Genomic DNA, 18,772 nt, shown 5'->3' with positions numbered 1-18,772 from the left:
ATTGATTTGATTTTCAGTGTCCAACCTGAGCCAGTAGATGTCACTAGAGTGGAAAAATACCTCTTTAAAATAACACCAAAGAACACAGCACATCGAGGCACTTAATTATCTTTTTCGCATGCACATTTTTTATTGAATATGTTGACAAGAGAAAATCACTACACTGGCTTTTGTTATCAATACAAGAAAAATAAATTACAGGACTCTCAACTCGTTCTCCAACCATCACTGCCAATAACAAATCTGCCTTCACACATACACCATTAACTGTATTATTCCGCTTCTTTGTTTTATTCCTCTCATTTTTTTGACGTACTACCAGATAATTCATCCGATCCACCCCATTCCAATTTCAACATATTTCAAATATTCATGTCATGGGTGCTTCCATTTTTTTCATTCCAAAAATGTTTTTGCAAAATTCACAAATTTCTAGCCAAATTTTCCCCGCACATTCGGCATTTCACGTTGATATCGTTCTAGTTTGACATTCACGTCATCATGGACTTTCAAATGTCACGTTTAAAATGCGTGCTAAATTTTGCACGAATCAATTCTTCTCTTTTTAGGACAGAATTCAACTGCTCATCTTATTCCTACCTATTCCAAAACTTCCCACTTAGCAAAAATGTTCAACCTTGCTTACGTTTTTCTCGCGTACCGTTTTTTCAAATTTTCGCTGACCGTTTTTCCTCGCTTAGCGTTTTTTCTCGCCTACCATTTTCTCCTCGCTTACCGTTCACTTACCGTTTTTCTCACATTTTCGCTTAGTATTTTCCTGCTTTGTTTTTTGACCATTCTCGCACACCATTTTTTTCTCGCTTACCGTTTTTCTCGCTTGTCATTATTTCTCGCCTTTTCACATCATTCGCTAGCATTCCCCCATTCCCAAGTTTTCATCCAGCTTCTTTGCCTTCACACGCAGTTTCTCAAGACACTACATTCTCTTATCATTACTCATCATCCAATCAGTCAAAATGATCTCTTGATCGGGCCAGGAAAACTAACTTAACTACAAATACTGCGCATTTCAATGCAATAAACACGAAGCCAGGATGCACAAAGGCAATCAAAAAGAGAAAATAAAAGCATGCAAGTTTGGCTTATTCTCATAGCCAATTAGACTTATATATTAAACTATAAAGTGGTTACTTTTGTACAATTATTCCACAAACCATCTAAGGCTCGTGGAAAAGGCTGTGCCAGTCCTCACATTTTAGCGCAGGCTGGTCTAAGCGGAGTTTTGCTTGATCTCCTTGATGGACACGAGACCCCACACGTTCATCTGCGTGATGCTTTGTAGATCGGCCTCTCGGTATTTGTACGTCACCTTGTCGACGCCGTTGATTGTGATCTGGAAGTGATCGTCGGCGCACTTGATGACAACCTGAGCGACAACAGGACACCATGAAAAAAATCCAGTCATGTGACGTTCACGTTGCCATTTTCGGGACTTGCGAGCAAGTCTTCCGAAGACAATTCATGCTCTTGCGGACATTTCTGAGCAGCATCACGAGTGGTCGGATGGTTCCTGCACTTCCTTTTGAATGTGACATTTCCATTCCATACTTTTTGTAGTTCGGGAAAGTAAATCACTCCAACCTTTACTCGCTAGCGGCTAGGTGCTCTTCAACCAGTAAATGGCCGCTTCCCATAGGAAACACTCAAGTGGTGTTTAAGATTGAAGTATGTTTAGGGAGGTTCTACAAGACGGAATAGGTTTTGACAGCCACAGTTGTATGAATACGCCTTGCACATACGAACAAAGAACAGAGCGACAATTAGATACAATTAACTTTCCGGCACCAATCAAAGGTAAGGAAAATTCCGCACGAAGGTTTGGAAACCACGAAACTGTAAGGCGGGTGTGTTCAGAAATACGGTGCGATTCACGTCACCTTGACTTCTTGTCCGGGTCCAGAGCTTTGTGTGGGATACTCCTCTCTTTTGTTCCAAGTTGTGTTCACTCTGGAGTTCAGCCAAATCTTCTTGGTTATAAAGTTCAACTTGAGGAGCAGCGCGACCGCGTTGTCGTCGTTGTCGTCAGGCACAAACAGGCCGACTTTAAACCTGCAACGCAGATTTACAACTGTGTGTTTGTGTGGGAGTGGGTGCGGGGGGGTTGTGGGGTCCTCGTACCAATCTGCCAGTTTATTTGCTCGTCCTGTGATGGTGATGGCGTTGGTCACACGGAGACCTCCCTTCAGTTTGATAATTGATCCAAACTGCAAACATGTAATCAAAACATAACAGGCCAAAACATCTTGAGTAGAAATCGCATGCGACTGCTAAGATCTGACACTGAAATGAGATTGTGTGGAAATCATTACAACTGTCTTTTGAACCTGTCCAGAAACGTGGGATGCAGAGAGAGAGAAGGAGAGAGAGAAAGAGAGAGAGAGAGTATAAAATCAGCTCACTGCATTCGCTGACTTGGCGAGCTTGCTTCTGTGCAAGAGTACGCTGTCACCAGAATGGCTCTCCTCTGCCTTCTCTGAGGTGATTGCATAATGCGCTTTGGGCATCTTGCACATGAAGCTGTTGGGTATCTTGCAGCTCATCTGCTTCCATTTTCCAGCCTGAAGGATGAGCATGATGGATTTCAGCGGATCGCGCAGATGCTCTCACAAACGGTCAATTGGACACGCACCTTTTGCGACATCGCCACACAGTCCTTTTTCAGGTGTTTGGGCTCTTCCGGGGCCCAGTCGGTGAAGGTCACCTCGTGGCGGTCCGACCACTCAAACATGCCGAGGACACTCTGGTCATTCAGTCCGGTCCACATGTCGCTGGTGTCTGCAGAGGACAAATGCGAGAAGATCTCTCACCCAGCGTTCAGGGGATAGCCGTTCTACGAAGACGCTGTACGCACCGAGGGCGGAAGCATTTTTCACCCACGTCTGCTCCACCTCGGAAAGGATGGACACCAGATTGGCACCCAATTTCTTACAGTCAGCTTGAGCAGCGGCCCACTCCTTCTTGTCCTCAAAAGCTTTGTAGCAGAAGCCCGCAAACTCCTCCCAGGACTCTCCCAAGCATCTCGGCTCTGCAGGTGAGATCCCGTGCGGGGTTAGCAGTAGTTGAGCACTTGACATGAAAAAATTATCCGTGAACTCACCTCCGTCCGCAAATGTGAAGGCCTGATCCGTCGAGTCGGCATTCCTGCAGGTCGCACATGTGACAATGAGCTGGGCCTCTTATTGGTGCTTTGCCATAAACGTTGGCCACTCACTTGAGGGAGGTGATCCCGTTCTGGCCGGAGCCAGCAAAGCCCTTCTTTGCCACGGCTTTCATCACAATACAGTCTCCTCCGATGTCGTCACGAATGACGCCGGCGTGAATAGCGGCCTTGCAGACGCTTGAGTCCTGCACTCACATCAAGTCAAGAATTCAACTGGCGGGTCACGATAGGGAGGATTTGACTTTCTGATTGGTGTGTGGAAATGAAATCATCTTTCAAATGGAACTCATTTGAAAATCCCAAATAAATGTAGGTTCTGCCAAGAGCCAGTGCCAAGGGTCAGCAATCACGTACGTACCTTATTGTAGACCAAGGTTCCGGTGACATTGTGTTTGGAGTTGGCGCACTTGGGCGGGCAGTGGAAGCTGCAGAAGGCAAGGACAAGCAAATTGACGACAGGCGCCCACCGTCGTGGAAACACCGGGGCAAGTGCGACTCACGTCATTGCCTTGGTCAAGTGGAGGCTGTTGAACGTGCTGTCACAGGTCATCGCATCTGTCAGACAAAAGGTGATATCAAAAGACGGGTTGTATGTTTTTCCCGGCAGCGGAGGGAGAGACTCGCTTACCGTCACGTGTGCATCCCAAGAGGTCAAAGCTGAGGCCGAAGTCAACGCTGTCCTCCAGCGGCTGGATGCGGACGTGCTGAGAGGAAAACGCAGAGCCAAACCGGTGCTCCCCCCCTCCGGTAAACTAGCAATAGCACTCTCGTTTGTAATGGCAGGTTTGGGCAGCCCGGTCGGCGTCAGGTCGACTGGCTGGCCGCTCACCTTTTCGTCCGGGTGATCAGTCCAGCTTTTGCCATCAACACTCGTCTTCATCTCAAAGTCGATGACCCAGGACCTTTGGTCAGTGTGAGGACAGCCCTGGGTGACGATCCCGGTCACCTTTCTCACGTGACCGAGGTTCACCTGGATCCAGCTGGTGGAGGCTGCAGTACACAAGTTCGCTCAGGACACCAAATTGCCAGCGCCGAAGTAGCTTTCGGTTGTCTACGTACGATCTTGTGACGGTCTCCAGCAGGAATTCTTGCTCAATTGAGCTTTCTCGGGACTGGCGTCGCTCATCGAGGAGGAGGCTTCAAACGCTGAGTCCGCCTCGACCAAATTGTCAAGACACACTGAGGACAACCCAGAATCATGTTGCAACCGATCTCTGATAAAGGAATCCTTGTATTGTATTGTTTTGGGCATTGTTAGGCGCCGTCGATTCACTAGGCCAATGGTCGCCAAGCTTGTATGGCGAGTGGTCCCCTGAACCTTTCAGTCATCGCATCAACGTCCGTAGCAGACAGACCATTCAATGTGCCATCATACCCCAACTCTGGTCGGGAGATACCGCATTAGACAACAGAGACGTGAAGCCCACCTTTCCGTTCGCAGCTGTAGACCAAGTGCAGGTACTTGGAGACTGCAGGGCAGGTCTCTCGGACGCCCTCAAAAGGGTCAGCAAGACAATATTGACGGTTGTCACATTTCTGCCTGTAGTGAGGGAGGGCTCCTCGCACCACGCAAGTCTCTGCAAGTCACAAGGCCGAGTGGAAGCTTATTTGGCTGCAACGGTCGTATCGTCGGACCACGGACGACGTCGCTTATGTCCTGTCTTACCCTTGGTTGCGTTCTGAGTTGGACAAAGGCTGCCACTCCTCCGTCCGTAGAAGGCCGACTGGATGCGGATGACGCTTTGACTCTCACTCTGACAAAAGAGGTCGACGTGCTTCTGCTGGTTGCACACAAGGATCTTCCGAAAACCTGCGAGCGCACCGTGGTGTCTTTTTTCCGTCTCGCGTCTTTTGACGTCAACCTTCAGGATTCGGGGAGACTGACTTACCGTCATGGCGTGGAGGTTCCGGTTTATGTCCTGTGAGGCAAAAGCCAAAAATGGGCATCAACATGAATTGGCCATAAGTCACATCTTACCTCGAGCTTTTTTCTTGCATATGTAGTTCCTCTTCTTCTGGCAGTTGTCAAATTTCCAATTTCCCAGTTCACGTTTAGTATGAAAGGAAAGGCAGCTTTCACCAGAGGGTTTACTAGGGCTATCTGTAAGGAGACGGCAGATGCTAAGCGCTCCTCTCCATTGCCCCAGACTGTCGGCAACAAATATTGGATGGCGTTTGGGCCGACCTGTGGTCCAGTGGGTGTAACGAAAGGGAGACCCGTCAGTCCACTTGCGGCCCTCTTGCGTGATCGTGGTGTTGGTGGCCAACCACAGAGAAGTAACGTTTCGAAGTCCGGTGGACAGAACTTTGGATCAAACATGAATAAGATGACATCAGTAAATGCCTTTAAGCTTATACGTATCACGGTTATAAATCCATGTGACGTTTTACTCATTGTGGTCACTATAAAGTGGAACAGCATATCTTTTGTCTGAATTCCTCGTCGTCATAGCGTCACCAGCTCATTTTTACCCCTGTTCCGAGTAGCGTCTCAGAGCAAGCCGTTTTGGTGCGGCCTCTTTAAATGCAAATGAGATATCTCAAACCACGCCGCCGCCAGGCCGGACATTTCCTTGCGCCGCAAACCTTTAGCTCGAATTAAAGATGTCAACAGCAGAAGACTTGTCCTTCCAACCATACATAACACGTAACAGAATAAATCCCCTCCCAATATTTATGAACGTGGTTAAGATAAGCAGTAAGCTAATACTAGCATTAGCGAGAAGCTTACAAACGCATTTAACACATTCTTGCGTTCCCTAAGAATAAAACATGCAACTAGCTGATATGACTACTCAAAATACATCCACAAGAAGTGACAAATCAGCAGAAAGACCGATGCTAATGCTACGACAATGACGGCATCCTAGACACGCGATACCAAAGTTAAATACGGTTTATTATTTTTGTGTCATCTTAAGCTTAGCGCTTTACTGTGTCCGTTGTTACCATAGATTGAAGGAACAGAATCTTCAAAGAAACAAAGTTTTTCGGCGAATCCTTCTCGATAATGACGAGTTTCTTTTGTATACTGTCGAGTTTTTTGTATGACGGCCTTTTGCAAGGATTTGTCAATCCCTATAGCTGTCCTTTTCTAGTCAGATGCGAAAAATGTCAAGACAGACAACCACTTGCCGTCTGGTAACCAACTGCAGGTGACGTCACAAACACCGTTTTTTGTCTTGAAGTTCTTTCAAAATGTCACTTTACTTTAGCATATACGCCAGCCTCTACAAATATCACAAGATTCTCAACCAACAGTCCCAATCGAGCCCATAAGCCTACCTTCTATGACAGTCTGCTCCATGTTGTCGGTGATGCTGAGCAGGTCGCCTCCGAGGCGGACGCAGTCGTCTCGCGCCTCCTGCCAGGTCTTGGCATTGTTGCGGTTGATCAGGTAACAGAAGTCGCTGTAGGGGTTCTCCACCCACGAGCCGCATTATTCGCTCCAGCCTGCAAGCAAGACTCGTGTCACTTGAGGGCCAACTGGCCAACGACCAATCACGTGTCGGCCGCAGGATGGTATGCCCACCTGCTTGCGGCTCATCATGGCGAGCCTCTCGGATTTTGGCTGCAAGAACGCAAGGGGGATCAAACATGAGAGAGCAGTGAGAGGTCAAAGGGAGCTGTGGTGACTTTTGGACCTTTTTTGCAGACAGATGGCTGCTCTTCAGTGCAGGGCCACTGATGAAATTGTCCAGAAGCTGACAGAGCAAAGCAGTCACCGCGTCCTGTAGACGGTTCTCCCCTCAGCGTGACGTAGTCCTGCGGATGACAGGATGGATACCACTTGAGTGCGTTTGGTGTTGCAACTCAATTTTTTTTTTCTTTTCTCATTACTGTACTCCATTTTTAGCATCAACAACTACAACGTTCCCATTTGGTTCTTAGACTGTCCATCTGTAAAATTCTGCACTTTTATATGACCGGACAAAAAAATCTGTATAACTTATTTTATTCAAACTTGTCAATTTTATTTGTCTTAAAACAACTGCAAGTTAATCTGTGTTTGTGGCCCAGTCCCTTTGAAACTTTACAAATATTTTTTTCTGCTCTTGCAACATTGTGACCAACCCAACTTTGGCTTTCTCATATCACATTCTACAAACATTTTAGACAGCTGTAGACGTTTTGCTTACTACAGACGTTGCGTCGCTCCAGGAAAATTTCTTGTCTTTGTTCTTCTTGAGTCCCATGAAAAGCCAATATCCTTTATCATCTCGCACGTGAGCTTGAAGAAAGCAGAACAAGCGCTAGTTGCAAAGACGCTGAGAAGCATTGCGGGATGATCATGGAATTGTCGGTTTGTCTGGGCACTCACCAGCCAAGAATTTGATTTCGTCCTCTGAGTGGACGCTGGCCAAGTGACCTTTCTGTTCTGTGCAAAATGTCTCAGCCGAGTCCCAATTCTTACGTATCCTCTCAAAACGATAACAGGAATCGTCGAACAGGAAGTCGCCGGGGTCGCAGGAGGAAGCTGAAGCCACGAACAAACTTGGATTGGAAAAGCACGGCGGGACGATGCAGGAGTAAAAACAAGAATGACAGCCACTCACTCTCCACTCGATCGTAACCAAAGTCTTTCAAGGAACACTGCCGGCCCTTCGGGCAGTCTGCAGAAAGACCACACGATTAAAATGTCCTTTTTGACATCACCGTGACAACTCCTGAGCAGGCTTACCGTCCAGCGGGCGCTCGCACATGAAGGCCAAGGAGGATCCGCACGAGGCTTGTCGCCACTTTCCTGGCTGACTCTCGGTCCACGAGCCTTGGTTGACGTACACGCAGGACTCTACGTCGGAGCTGTCGGGAGAAGTCGTGAAAAGCATCTTACAAACAGGATGAACGGGAGGTTCTTTTCTTGCTCTCTTTCAACAAAAGCCTTTTTTTTTCTCCCTCCCCTCGTCACGTGTGCTCTTTCTCATTTTGGAAAGGGGGCCCAAAACCTTGCCTAACATTCAAGACACGACCTTCTTACCTTCTAACCTGACGCGAGTCCCAGTTGGAGTAGCCCGCCATCACGCGGACATCTGACCAAGTCAGCTCCATTTGCTCCTTGTCATACCGACACCAAGCCTCGTCGCAATTCTGCGGAGACCGATCCCGCTTGTCAGTCGCGTGCGTACCAGTAGAGAATCAACTGCTTGCGCGTCCGTCTCACCAGATTGGAGAGTCCGATCCAGAAGGGATTCTTGCCCATTTCCTTCTTCACAAAGGCTTCCTCGTCCGACGAGGTGATAGAGACCAAGTCGCCGCCCTCCCAGAAGCAGTTGTGCCGAGCCCCCAGCCAACCGTTGGGGGTCTCCATCTTCTTGTAGCAACTGGACTGGTGAAGACTCCACCCCTTCTCACACGCTGATTTAGGAATGGCTGAGGACACCATTATTATGCCGTTATTTAGAATGGCAGAAATATAGAATTATCCGCACGTCAGGGGGCATGACTGTCTTGTCAGCATGTTGTGGAAACTAAACTCCAGTGAGTTGTTTACCAATCGTGTCAACTGCGGCACAGAGAATCAAAGGACTTTGGAAAAGGCCTTCCTTAATAATACTTTGTATCCGATGACGCAACTCTAAGCATAAGACCAAGGTCAAATCATGCCTCTTCCTCTTCTCTTGCAGATGTAGCTGCTGCGCTTCTCCTCACAGTCGGCTCTTGCCCAGCGGCCGTCGGCAGTGAGCAAGGAAAGGCAGTTTCCACCGGGGCCTTCTCCGGCGATGCCTGGAAGGAGACGACAAAAATGCTAAGCACTCGTCCGTTTTGGCGCCGACAAACTTTCCCCAAGTTATAGGCCGACCTGTGTTCAGGTTTTTGTAAGTGGACATGGAACCGTCAATCCACTCGATGCCGTGAGTGATATTGGCGTTGGCGCCCAACCACAGCGTGGGACTGCTCAGAGGACGGGCGTACAGACCTTTGGATCAAAGTTAAACAGCGACCAAGAGTTTGAACATCGTACAGGTACGTGTGTAGCAGCAGCATTGTTCCTTCTGGAGTCCACGGGGCATAAACTGTGCGAGCCGCTATCGTGTCCTCCGGGCAGTTTACCTTGTATGAAGGTCTGCTCATGAGAGTGGGTGATGCTGAGCAGGTCGCCTCCGAGGCCGACGCAGTCATCTCGCGCCTCCTGCCAGGTCTTGGCACGGTTGTGGTTGATCAGGTAGCAGAAGTCGTCGGACGGGTTGTCCATCCACCAGCCGCACTTTTTGCTCCAGCCTGCAAGCGAGAGCCGTGTCACTTGAGGGCAAAGTGGCGACCGACCGACCACGTGTCGGCTGCAGGGTGGGGCGCCCACCTGGTCCCCATGTTGATGACGGCAAAACAGGGAGAGCCCCTTGGACTTTGGCTGCAAGAACGCAAGGGGGATCAAATATGAGAGCAATGCCAGGTTAAAGGGCAAAGTGAGCTGTGGTGACTTGCGGACCTTTTTTGCAGATAGATGGCAGCTTTTCAGCGCAGGACCACTCATCAAATTGTCCAGAAGCTGACAGAGCAAAGCACTCTTTGAGTCCTGTAGACTTTTTTCCCACCAACTTTGTGATGTAGTCCTGCGGACGATACGGCGGACGCCACTTGAGCCCGTTTTGTGTTGCGCTTGGTTGAATGAGTTTTTCCATCCCGTGTTGTAGCATTTCAACTTTCTTTTGGTGAAATCACAACTTTGAGCGTTTCGGTGAAAACCGCAAACCCGAACCAGTTTCGTCATGTCATCCTGTATAATTCTCCGGATTGCCGTCAAATTCTGCACTTTATCCTACAAGACAGATTCCTTTTTTTTTTTTTTTTTAATCTCATTCAAGTTTTCTTGTTCATTTTAATATCATTCGAAAGGAGAAATGGCAAGTTTGCTCCTCAAACGTTCCAGTTTACATACATATAAAGCATTTATCTATTCAATTCCAATCTTTTGCCTTCGGGTAGAGGCAAATGCCAACTTTTTTAGAGCGCAGTGAATTTTTTTACTTACTGAAGATTCTCCGTCAATCCACTCAACGTTGTTTTTCTTCTTCTTCAGTCCCACAAAAGGCTGAGATCTTCCTGCATCTCGCATGTGAGCTTGAGGAAAGCAGATCAAGCGCTTCAGCACAAAAAGAGCAACCGCTTGTCGGATGTTTCTTGGCAGTTACTGACCTGCCAAGAAATTGCCTTCCTCCGTTGAGAGGACGCTGGCCAGGTGACCTTTGTGTCCTTTGCAAAACCTCTCGGCGGCCCTCTGCACCTTCTTCGTCTCCTCAAAACGATAGCAAGAATCGTCAAACAGGAATTCGCCAGGGTCGCAGGAGGAAGCTGAAGCCACAAACAAGCTTGGATTAGAAAAGCACGGCGGAATGGTGCAAGAGTGAAAACAAGCGTGGCAGCCACTCACCCTCCACTCGAAGGTAACCAAAGTCTTTCAAGGAACACGGCCGGCCCTCCGGGCATTCTGCAGAAAGACCACGCCACAATAGATATGTCCCTATCGACATGACAACTCCTGAGCAGGCTTACCGAGCAAGGAGCGCTCGCACATGAACGCCAACGAGGATCTGCACGAGCCGTGTCGCCACTTTCCTGGCTCAGTCCACGCGCCTTGGTTGACGTATGTGCAGGACTCTACGTCGGAGCTGTCGGGAGAAGTCGTGAAAAGCATCTGAGTATTTTTTCTTGCTATCAGAAGTCGTGAAAAGCATCTGTATTTTTTCTTGCTATCTGAAGAAAAATTGACTAAAGGCCTTTTTTTTCCCCCTCATCACGGTGCTCTTTCCCAATTTGGAAAGGGGCCCCAAAACCTCGCCAGACAGTGAAAGGACATCAAGACGTGACTTTTTTACCTTCCAACCTGACGCGAGTCCCAGTTGGAGTAGGTCACCATCACGCGGACATTGGACCAAGTCATCATCTTTTGCTCCTTGTCATACCGACACCAAGCCTCGTCGCAATTCTGCAGAGACCAATCCCGCTTGTCAATCGCGTGCGTACCAGTAGAGAATCAACTGCTTGCGCTTCCGTCTCACCAGATTGGAGAGTCCGATCCAGAAGGGGTCGATGCCCATTTTCTCCTTTACGAAGGCTTCCTCGTCCGACGAGGCGATGGAGACCAGGTCGCCGCCCTCCCAGACGCAGTCTTGCCGAGCCCCCAGCCAACCGTTGGGGGTCGCCATCTTCTTGTAGCAACTGAAGCCGAAAGGGAGCCAGCCGTCGGCCATATCACATGACTTCTGATCGGCTGAGGAAACATTTGGGGAATTGTAGAATATTTTTATTATATAATAATATCCATCCATCCATCCATTTTCTGTACCGCTTTGTCCCCACGGGGGTCGCGGGTGTGCTGGAGCCTGTCCCAGCGGTCATCGGGCAGTAGGCGGGGGACACCCTGAACCGGTTGCCAGCCAATCACAGAGACAAACAACCATCTGCACTCGCACTAGGGGCAATTTAGAGTGCTCAATCGGCCCGTCAAGCATCCATCCATCCATTTTCTGAACCGCTTAGTCCCCACGGGGGTCGCGGGCGTGCTGGAGCCTATCCCAGCCGTCATCGGGCAGTAGGCGGGGGACACCCTGAACTGGTTGCCAGCCAATCGCAGGGCACACAGAGACAGACAACCAATCGCACTCACACTCACACCTAGGGACAATTTGGAGTCTTCAATCGGCCTACCAAGCATGTTTTTGGAATGTGGGAGGAAACCGGAGTGCCCGGAGAAAACCCACGCGGGCCCGGGGAGAACATGCAAACTCCACACAGGGAGGGCCGGAGGTGGAATCGAACCCGCACCCTCCTAACTGTGAGCCGGACGTGCTAACCAGTGCTCCACAGAGCCGCCATTTTTTTTTTTTTTTAATATATATTATTCAAGCTCATCTGTTTGGACCTCCGGACGTGGGTAGAAAATAGAATTGGGTCAGCTGGGTCCCATCCAAATTTAACCATCAAGCAGTCTTGTTTGTGACCATCTCGGGGAAAGAAATTATATATCGGCTGATATCGGGTGTCTGGGATCAGACTTTTAACAATGAGTGGTTTGGTTTGTGACCGTTTAGGGTAGCGACTCAATGTAAAAAACACAAAGACACGCTGACCGGCGAATACAATTTATCGTTTTTTTTTTGCTACAGATTGTCGTGGAAAACAAGAAATTCAGACCAGCTGCAGTCTTCATTCCAGTTTTGCCGATTGCGTTAGCTCCATGACTTGACAATTGACACGCTCACAAAGAGAAGCACGCTGGTACATTTCATCGAGAGGACTTCAGAAGCCTTCTCAAATCTTAGCGTTTGACAACATCAGTGCGAATCGGCCAAGCGTCACGTTACCTCTTCCTCTTCTCTTGCAGATGTAGCTGCTATTTTGTTGGCAATGGTGAAATTTCCAGCCACCGTTGTGGGTGACAAAGTAAAGGCAGCGTCCGCCAGCGGCGTCAAAGGCATTATCTGGAAGGAGACGACAGATGCTAAGCGCTAAGCCAACAAACATTTGACGGATTATAGACCGACCTGCTGTCAGGTTTTTGTAAGTCAACGGGGATCCATCAGTCCACTTGCTGCCTTCAGTGATATTTGCATTGGCGCCCAACCACAGAGTGGGACTGGTCACGACAGTGCCGTACATAGCTTTGGATCAAAGTTAAACAACGATCAAGAGTTCGAACATTGTACAGGTGCGTGTGTAGCGGCGTTGTTCCTTCTGGGGTTCATGCGGCATGAACTGTTCGAGCCTCCGTCGTGTCCTTACCTCGTATGAAGTTCTGTTCAGTGTCGTCGGCAATGCTGAGCAGGTCGCCTCCGTGGTCGACGCATTTGTCTCGCGCCTTCTGCCAGGTCACGGCATGGTTGCGGCTCATCAGGTAGCAGAAGTCGTTGGATGGGTTGTCCATCCACCGGCCGCACTTTTCGCTCCAGCCTGCAAGCGAGAGCCGTGTCACTTGAGGGCCAACTGGCGACAAGAGCGCGACCACGGATGTGACGCCCACCTGGCCTGAATATTGATGACCAATGAGCGGTAACAACCTCTCGAACCTTGGCTGCAAGAGGGATCAAGTATGAGTGTGCGCGTGAAAGGGCAAAGAGAGCCGTCGTGACTTTCAGACCTTTTTGGCAGATGGTTGCAAATCCGTTATTGTTGCATCTGTATGATTGAAGAAATGCATCATTGAAATACACACCAACGCAGTGTATATCTTCTAGTAATTCCAATCCTGGGGTGTCGGCCTGCACACATGACAGAGGTTTGGAGTGCATGACAGCTTTTCCTTTTTTTTTTTTTTTTTTTGCTCTTGTCAATTCCAATTCTAATCGCCATCGAACTTGTTCCAGCTGATTTTCTGGAAAACATTTATTTACAGCTCTTCTCGTAACATTGCGGCCACTCCGGATAAAGTTTGACTTTTTTTGTTTTTGTTCAAGAAAATGTTCATTTCCTGCTTAAATGACACTTTGTATCTCACTTTCATGTTTTGTATTTCAGTATGACATCGTCATTCTGGACAAATGACAACGTTTTAGGTAACTCAACATTTCACTTACGGTAGATGTTCCGTCAGTGAACTTAAAATTTTTTTCCTTCTCCCTGAGTCCCACCCAAGAACAGTGATTGTTTCTTATGTGACCTTGAGAAAAGCAGAACAAACGCAAGTTACAAAGATGCTGGTGAGCAATGCGGGATGATCATGGAATCGTCGGTTTGTCTTGGCGCTCACTTGACAAGAATTTGATTTCGTCCTCTGAGTGGACACTGGGCAGATGACTTTTGCGTGTCTTGCAGTAGTCCTCAGCTTCATTCCAATAGTAATGAGACAAAGTGAAATGATAGCAAGAAACGTTGAACAGGAATTCGCCGGGGTCGCAGGAGGAAGCTGAAGCCACAAAAAAACTTGGATTAGAAAAGCACTGCAGGATGGTTCAGGAGTAAAAACAAGCGTGGCAGCCACTCACTCTCCACTCGATCGTAACCAAAGTCTTTTAAGGAACACTGTCGGCCCTCCGGGCAGTCTGCAGAAAAACCACACAGTTGAAATGTTCCTTTTGACATATGACAAATCATGCGGGCTTACCGTCCGGCGAGCGCTCGCACATGTATGGCAACGAGGATCCGCACGAGCCGTGTCGCCACTTCCCTAGCTGATGGTTGGTGTTCTCGCCTTGGTTGACGAACGCGCAGGACTCGACGTCGGAGCTGTCGGGAAAAGTTGTGAAAAGCATCTCAGTAATTTTTCTTGCTTTCTGATGAAAAATTGACAAAAGCTTTGATTTCCCCCTCATCACGGTGCTCTTTTCCATTTTGGAAAAGCGACATTTTGACAGCAAAGTGGCGCAAAAACGTAACCTCCTTACTTTCCGTTTAGACCTTCAGTCCAGTTGGAGTAGGTCACCGTCACACGGCCATCCATTTTGGAAAGGGGGCCCAAATCCTTGCCTAACATTCAACACATGACCTTCTTACCTTCCAACCTGACGGTTGTCCCAGTTGGAGTAGCTCGCCGTCACGCGGACATCGGACCAAGTCAGCTCCTTTTGCTCCTTGTCATACTGACACCAAGCCTCGTTGCAATTCTGCAGAGACCAATCCCGCTCGTCAATCGCGTACCAGTAGAGAATCAGCTGCTGCCGCTTCCGTCTCACCAGATTGGAGAGTCCGATCCAGAAGGGGTTCTTGCCCATTTCCTTCTTCACAAAGGCTTCCTCGTCCGACGAGGCGATGGAGACCAGGTCGCCGCGCTCCCAGACGCAGTCGTGCCGAGCCCCCAGCCAACCGTTGGGGATCTCCATCTTCTTGTAGCAACAGGAGCCGAAAGGGAGCCAGTCTTTCTCACACGCTAAGCCCGGATCAGCTGAGGACACATTTGAGACTTGTATGACGGACGTACTGGCATAACTGTCTTGTCATGGCATTTGTTTCGGGATTTGTTTCACCAAATGCTTCAATGCAGCATTCATTCCAGTGCATGTTTCTCCATTTGCACTTACGATGACATCCTGTGTTATGTTTTCAGATTTGTGTTAAAGTCCTAAATGACATTCAAAAGCAAACAACACACTTAACACACCTCATTGTCAGTGACTATTGGACGAAAATGAAAATGGATCAGCTCTCAAAAGGATAACGTTAAAATAGAGAAAAGAAGCTTGAAATTAAGTCGTTTGTGGTGGAGTTTTGCTTGCATCGACAATGTGGCAGGCGGCTTGCGACTATGAGCTCACCACTCACAATGGCACTAAATTGTACACTTAGCCCACAAAAGACATTAGCAAATACGCCCTCGTGTGGAGGATTTCTGTACTGCTCGCTGAGAACCTGATGTGGCTCCTTTGTTAGCGACAGCAATAAAATGGGAGAACGTGCTATCAAGTTGTTCTTGAAAAGATCCCCTTGTGGAGTAACCAAACTTGGTTTTCTTGCAAGTCACTTTTTTTATTCCTTTACCTCAGGGGTCGGCAACCCAAAATGTTCAAAGAGCCATATCCCCCCCCCAAAAAAAAAAAATAAATAAATAACATAACTATCCGGAATCGCAAAAATTTAAATAAAAGCCTTTTAGAAGGCAACATAGACTGTCAATAAATAAGCTGTATGCCTACCATTAAAATAATTAAGTATACTACAAATACAAAATGAACATTCCTGATTTCATGTCTGTTTTCACTGCAGCGCATCCTGGAGATAATTAGGCACCAGGGAACTATTGATGTACGCTAGAGTTCACGTACCTGCATTGGAGAGCTGTCTGTTCGATATCTGTCACGTCACACGACTCTTCACAGGCAATTGAGAAAGCTGGAGCTGAATTAATGTCCTTGATTTGCCGATCGGTGATATTGTTTGCCATTTTAATGTACCTTTCCCTTACTGTCCGAAAATAGGCACTCTTGATATTTTAATGAATGAATCCTTCACGTGCTCGCTATCGGTTTTCCGCGCTTTATTATCTCCTAGGCTGCAACAAAACTTGCAGCAGTAGTTTGGAGATGCAATCCACTTCTTGAAACTGGTTTTTCGGTCCTCAAATCTCTCCACCGTCACTGCAATTGCACCTTTCCTCACAGTTCCAACTGGGTGATCGGCGGCAAATTTAGCATGCTTTAGCTGAAATTGTCACTCCAAATTCCTCCTCTTGTTATTTGACAACGTCTCATTGCATATCAAACACGCAGGCAAATGCTTCAGCATTGGCAATGAAAGCAAATAATTCAGTCCATTCTTTCTTAAAGCCTCTGTTCTCATCAGCAGTTCTACTCTTTTTGTCTTTTGAATCCATGGCCCGACACTCACGTACCTGTTTGTTTACAACTCACCTCCGCATTTTTGCGCCATTCTGAAATTTGGTATTTTTAATATATTTACAACTACATCCATTTTTACAGCATGCCAATGTGTCATGATTACCATTTAAAAAACATATTTAAAATAACCATTTTTCCATTTTCATGCACTTTTGCAAAAGCTCCAGGGAGCCGCTAGAAGATGCTAAAGATCCGCATGTGGCTCTGGAGCCGCGGGTTGCCGATCCCCGGTTTACTTTCACAAGATACGTGATAGATGTGGTTTTGTGGCCGTGACTCAGGCAGTAGAGCGGGTCGAGCAATGCTTCCTCCTACTCTTTTTCGAGCAATCTTTATTGTTTTGCTTTGTTATTGTTTTGTTTCATGGACTTAAATTTGGCACTTTAAAGTGTCATTAGTTTTATTTTTCTCTTTTTATGTTTTAAATCTGTTCGAAATAAAGATATGTCATCATTTTGGGCTTCGATCCGGGCCCAAACCTGCGAGTTAGATCGAAGCCAAAGTGGTGACGTAGTTTTTAGTTTGTCATAATGGATTGGCCGGTGACGTCGTTTGCTCGTTAAACAAGAAATAAATTCAAAATCATCCAGAAGACCTTTAAGTTAGTCATTGGTCACTTAATTTTTATTCTATTACAGTTTATTCATCATTCCTGAATGCAAAGGATCTAAAGGTTGTACCTTTATCATTTTATGTGGCCCGCAAAGACAAATTGTGCATCAAATTTGTGTCATTACTGGAATTGCAAATTGTCTTTACTTTCAATATCTTTCTTTTTTTAATATTTGACCAGTTTTTACTCGTCTGATTTGAAAACGAGCTATTTGTCCGTTTGTTTCGTAGCTCTTAGCGTATATGAGTTGCTCATACATTTATTTGGGTTGACAGTCATAATGGCCCTCCGAAAGAAACTATGAATACAGTGCGGCGCCCGGGAAAAATGAGTTTGACACCCCTGCTTTAGATCCTTTGCATCCAGGACTGATGAGAGGCATACTTTTTAAAGTCAAAAGTCGAAGAATTCTCACTTTAAAGTCAGAATCCTGCCACCCCCTTTTTTTCCCTTCACCGGCCCTAATCCTCATCCGTACCAATCCAACTCCGAGATCGCAAATTACTCACTTGACGAAGTCCACGCGGCGCTCAACGCAAGAATACGCACAAGGCGCGCGGCCAGTGGGTTTGTCATCGCTCACGGGAGAGGAGATTCCACGCAAATAGTTTGCAGTCAACAATTCGACTCCAAAGCAAATGATGGACGGACTATACCAGTCACAAAACGCTTGCGTGGTTTGATATCACTAGGACGTCGGCCAGCACGTGACGTCACAAAAGCTCCTAACACGTTTGCACGCCTTTGACCAGGCGAGAGTGGACGTGACATCGTAGACGCCTTTCACTCGCAATAAAAAAGAACGCAAATAAATAACGGGGAATAAAATTGGGGGGGGGGGGCACAAGTTTTGTCACTTACAAACCTCCGAGTTGGGTTTGGATCAGAGCCAAAGTAACGCCATGTTTTGTGTAAACGCATATGGCAGCGGCACTTTAGAAATGACTGTGTAAGGGATCACCGAGGATAAAAACACAATCAATGGAATACCTGTTCAAACCAAAAATAAACTTTTCGTTTCAGCATCAATCTACAGTTGTGTTTAAACACAATTATATTCATCACAGGGCCACTCAGAAATAGAAAAGCATTGGCGCTCATTGGAAACGTGGTCACCGTCTTCATGGAAAACACTACCATGATCGACAAAACGGAATCCTGTCTAATGTGCCTGGACAATTCATCTTTTAGGCTCTAGAATTTAGAATAGAAAAAGAAAGAGGCTGAAGCAGCAAAGTTAGTCAAATGCAAAATTTCCATTCACTACCAAAAACCTATGGGCTCGACTCCACACTTGAAATCGAAATCCACCCATTCCTTTCTAACTTGTTTTGCAAATGAACCACACGTGCTTGAATTTTGAGAGACCACTTTCATTTTCCATTGCAAATATACATTTTGAGATGGTAGACTGCATAAAAAAAGCAGGAGAGTTTTGCTCCAATTGTGTTGCTGTCCTCCACTCAGAAGTGGACAAAAACTTGCTGAGGAGCTCACAAACGTGACAAAAACAAAGGGGGAAAAAAAGGAGGCTTGCACACACACTTGGTTGCAGGCCATAATAGAGGACGTGAGGCCCCAGCCATGCACAAGTTATGACGACATCTTCTTTCTGTAGGGCGAGCGTGCGCGTTTGTGTTTTAACTCTGACGCTCCGAAGGCGTCATGTCCGAGTGTTTGCAGATGAGCGGCGCTCCGTTTGCTCTTCTCCAT

The 18,772-nt window shown here is 47.3% G+C and overlaps 2 protein-coding genes across 3 annotated transcripts; both read right to left on the bottom strand.

The window, feature by feature from the left end:
• Positions 1-105: 105 nt before the first annotated feature.
• Positions 106-6,619, bottom strand: LOC125981816 (uncharacterized). The gene is made up of 19 exons (XM_049741824.1): positions 6,467-6,619; positions 5,367-5,486; positions 5,160-5,282; positions 5,071-5,100; positions 4,848-4,991; positions 4,609-4,758; positions 4,241-4,360; positions 4,011-4,171; positions 3,810-3,933; positions 3,682-3,736; positions 3,540-3,606; positions 3,233-3,366; positions 3,119-3,162; positions 2,873-3,046; positions 2,651-2,796; positions 2,421-2,579; positions 2,140-2,225; positions 1,899-2,070; positions 106-1,387 (listed from the first exon to the last, which is right to left on the bottom strand). Exons 1-19 carry the CDS (start codon positions 6,486-6,488, stop codon positions 1,232-1,234), a joined length of 2,187 nt encoding a protein of 728 aa, XP_049597781.1. The 5' UTR covers positions 6,489-6,619; the 3' UTR covers positions 106-1,231.
• LOC125981811 (macrophage mannose receptor 1-like) lies at positions 6,499-17,765 on the bottom strand. Of its 2 annotated transcripts, none has more exons than XM_049741806.2 (32): positions 17,569-17,765; positions 14,788-14,996; positions 14,609-14,718; positions 14,220-14,341; positions 14,101-14,157; positions 13,866-14,021; positions 13,693-13,775; positions 13,257-13,377; positions 13,140-13,190; positions 12,902-13,069; positions 12,664-12,780; positions 12,484-12,600; positions 11,179-11,390; positions 10,996-11,105; positions 10,673-10,788; positions 10,551-10,607; positions 10,316-10,471; positions 10,152-10,240; positions 9,609-9,732; positions 9,480-9,530; positions 9,233-9,400; positions 8,982-9,098; positions 8,786-8,905; positions 8,343-8,551; positions 8,160-8,269; positions 7,863-7,984; positions 7,738-7,794; positions 7,503-7,658; positions 7,321-7,412; positions 6,826-6,946; positions 6,714-6,752; positions 6,499-6,634 (listed from the first exon to the last, which is right to left on the bottom strand). In XM_049741806.2, the coding sequence occupies exons 1-32, from the start codon at positions 17,633-17,635 to the stop codon at positions 6,621-6,623; spliced, it is 3,618 nt and encodes a 1,205-aa protein (XP_049597763.1). In that variant the 5' UTR covers positions 17,636-17,765; the 3' UTR covers positions 6,499-6,620. The 2 variants fall into 2 exon arrangements, with proteins under 2 accessions (XP_049597763.1, XP_049597764.1); XM_049741807.1 differs by having other exon boundaries at positions 17,475-17,570.
• Positions 17,766-18,772: the final 1,007 nt, after the last annotated feature.

Source organism: Syngnathus scovelli, chromosome 15 (genome assembly GCF_024217435.2).
Source record: "Syngnathus scovelli strain Florida chromosome 15, RoL_Ssco_1.2, whole genome shotgun sequence".
NCBI lineage: Eukaryota > Metazoa > Chordata > Actinopteri > Syngnathiformes > Syngnathidae > Syngnathus > Syngnathus scovelli.
This window is presented reverse-complemented; position numbering and strand designations above follow the sequence as displayed.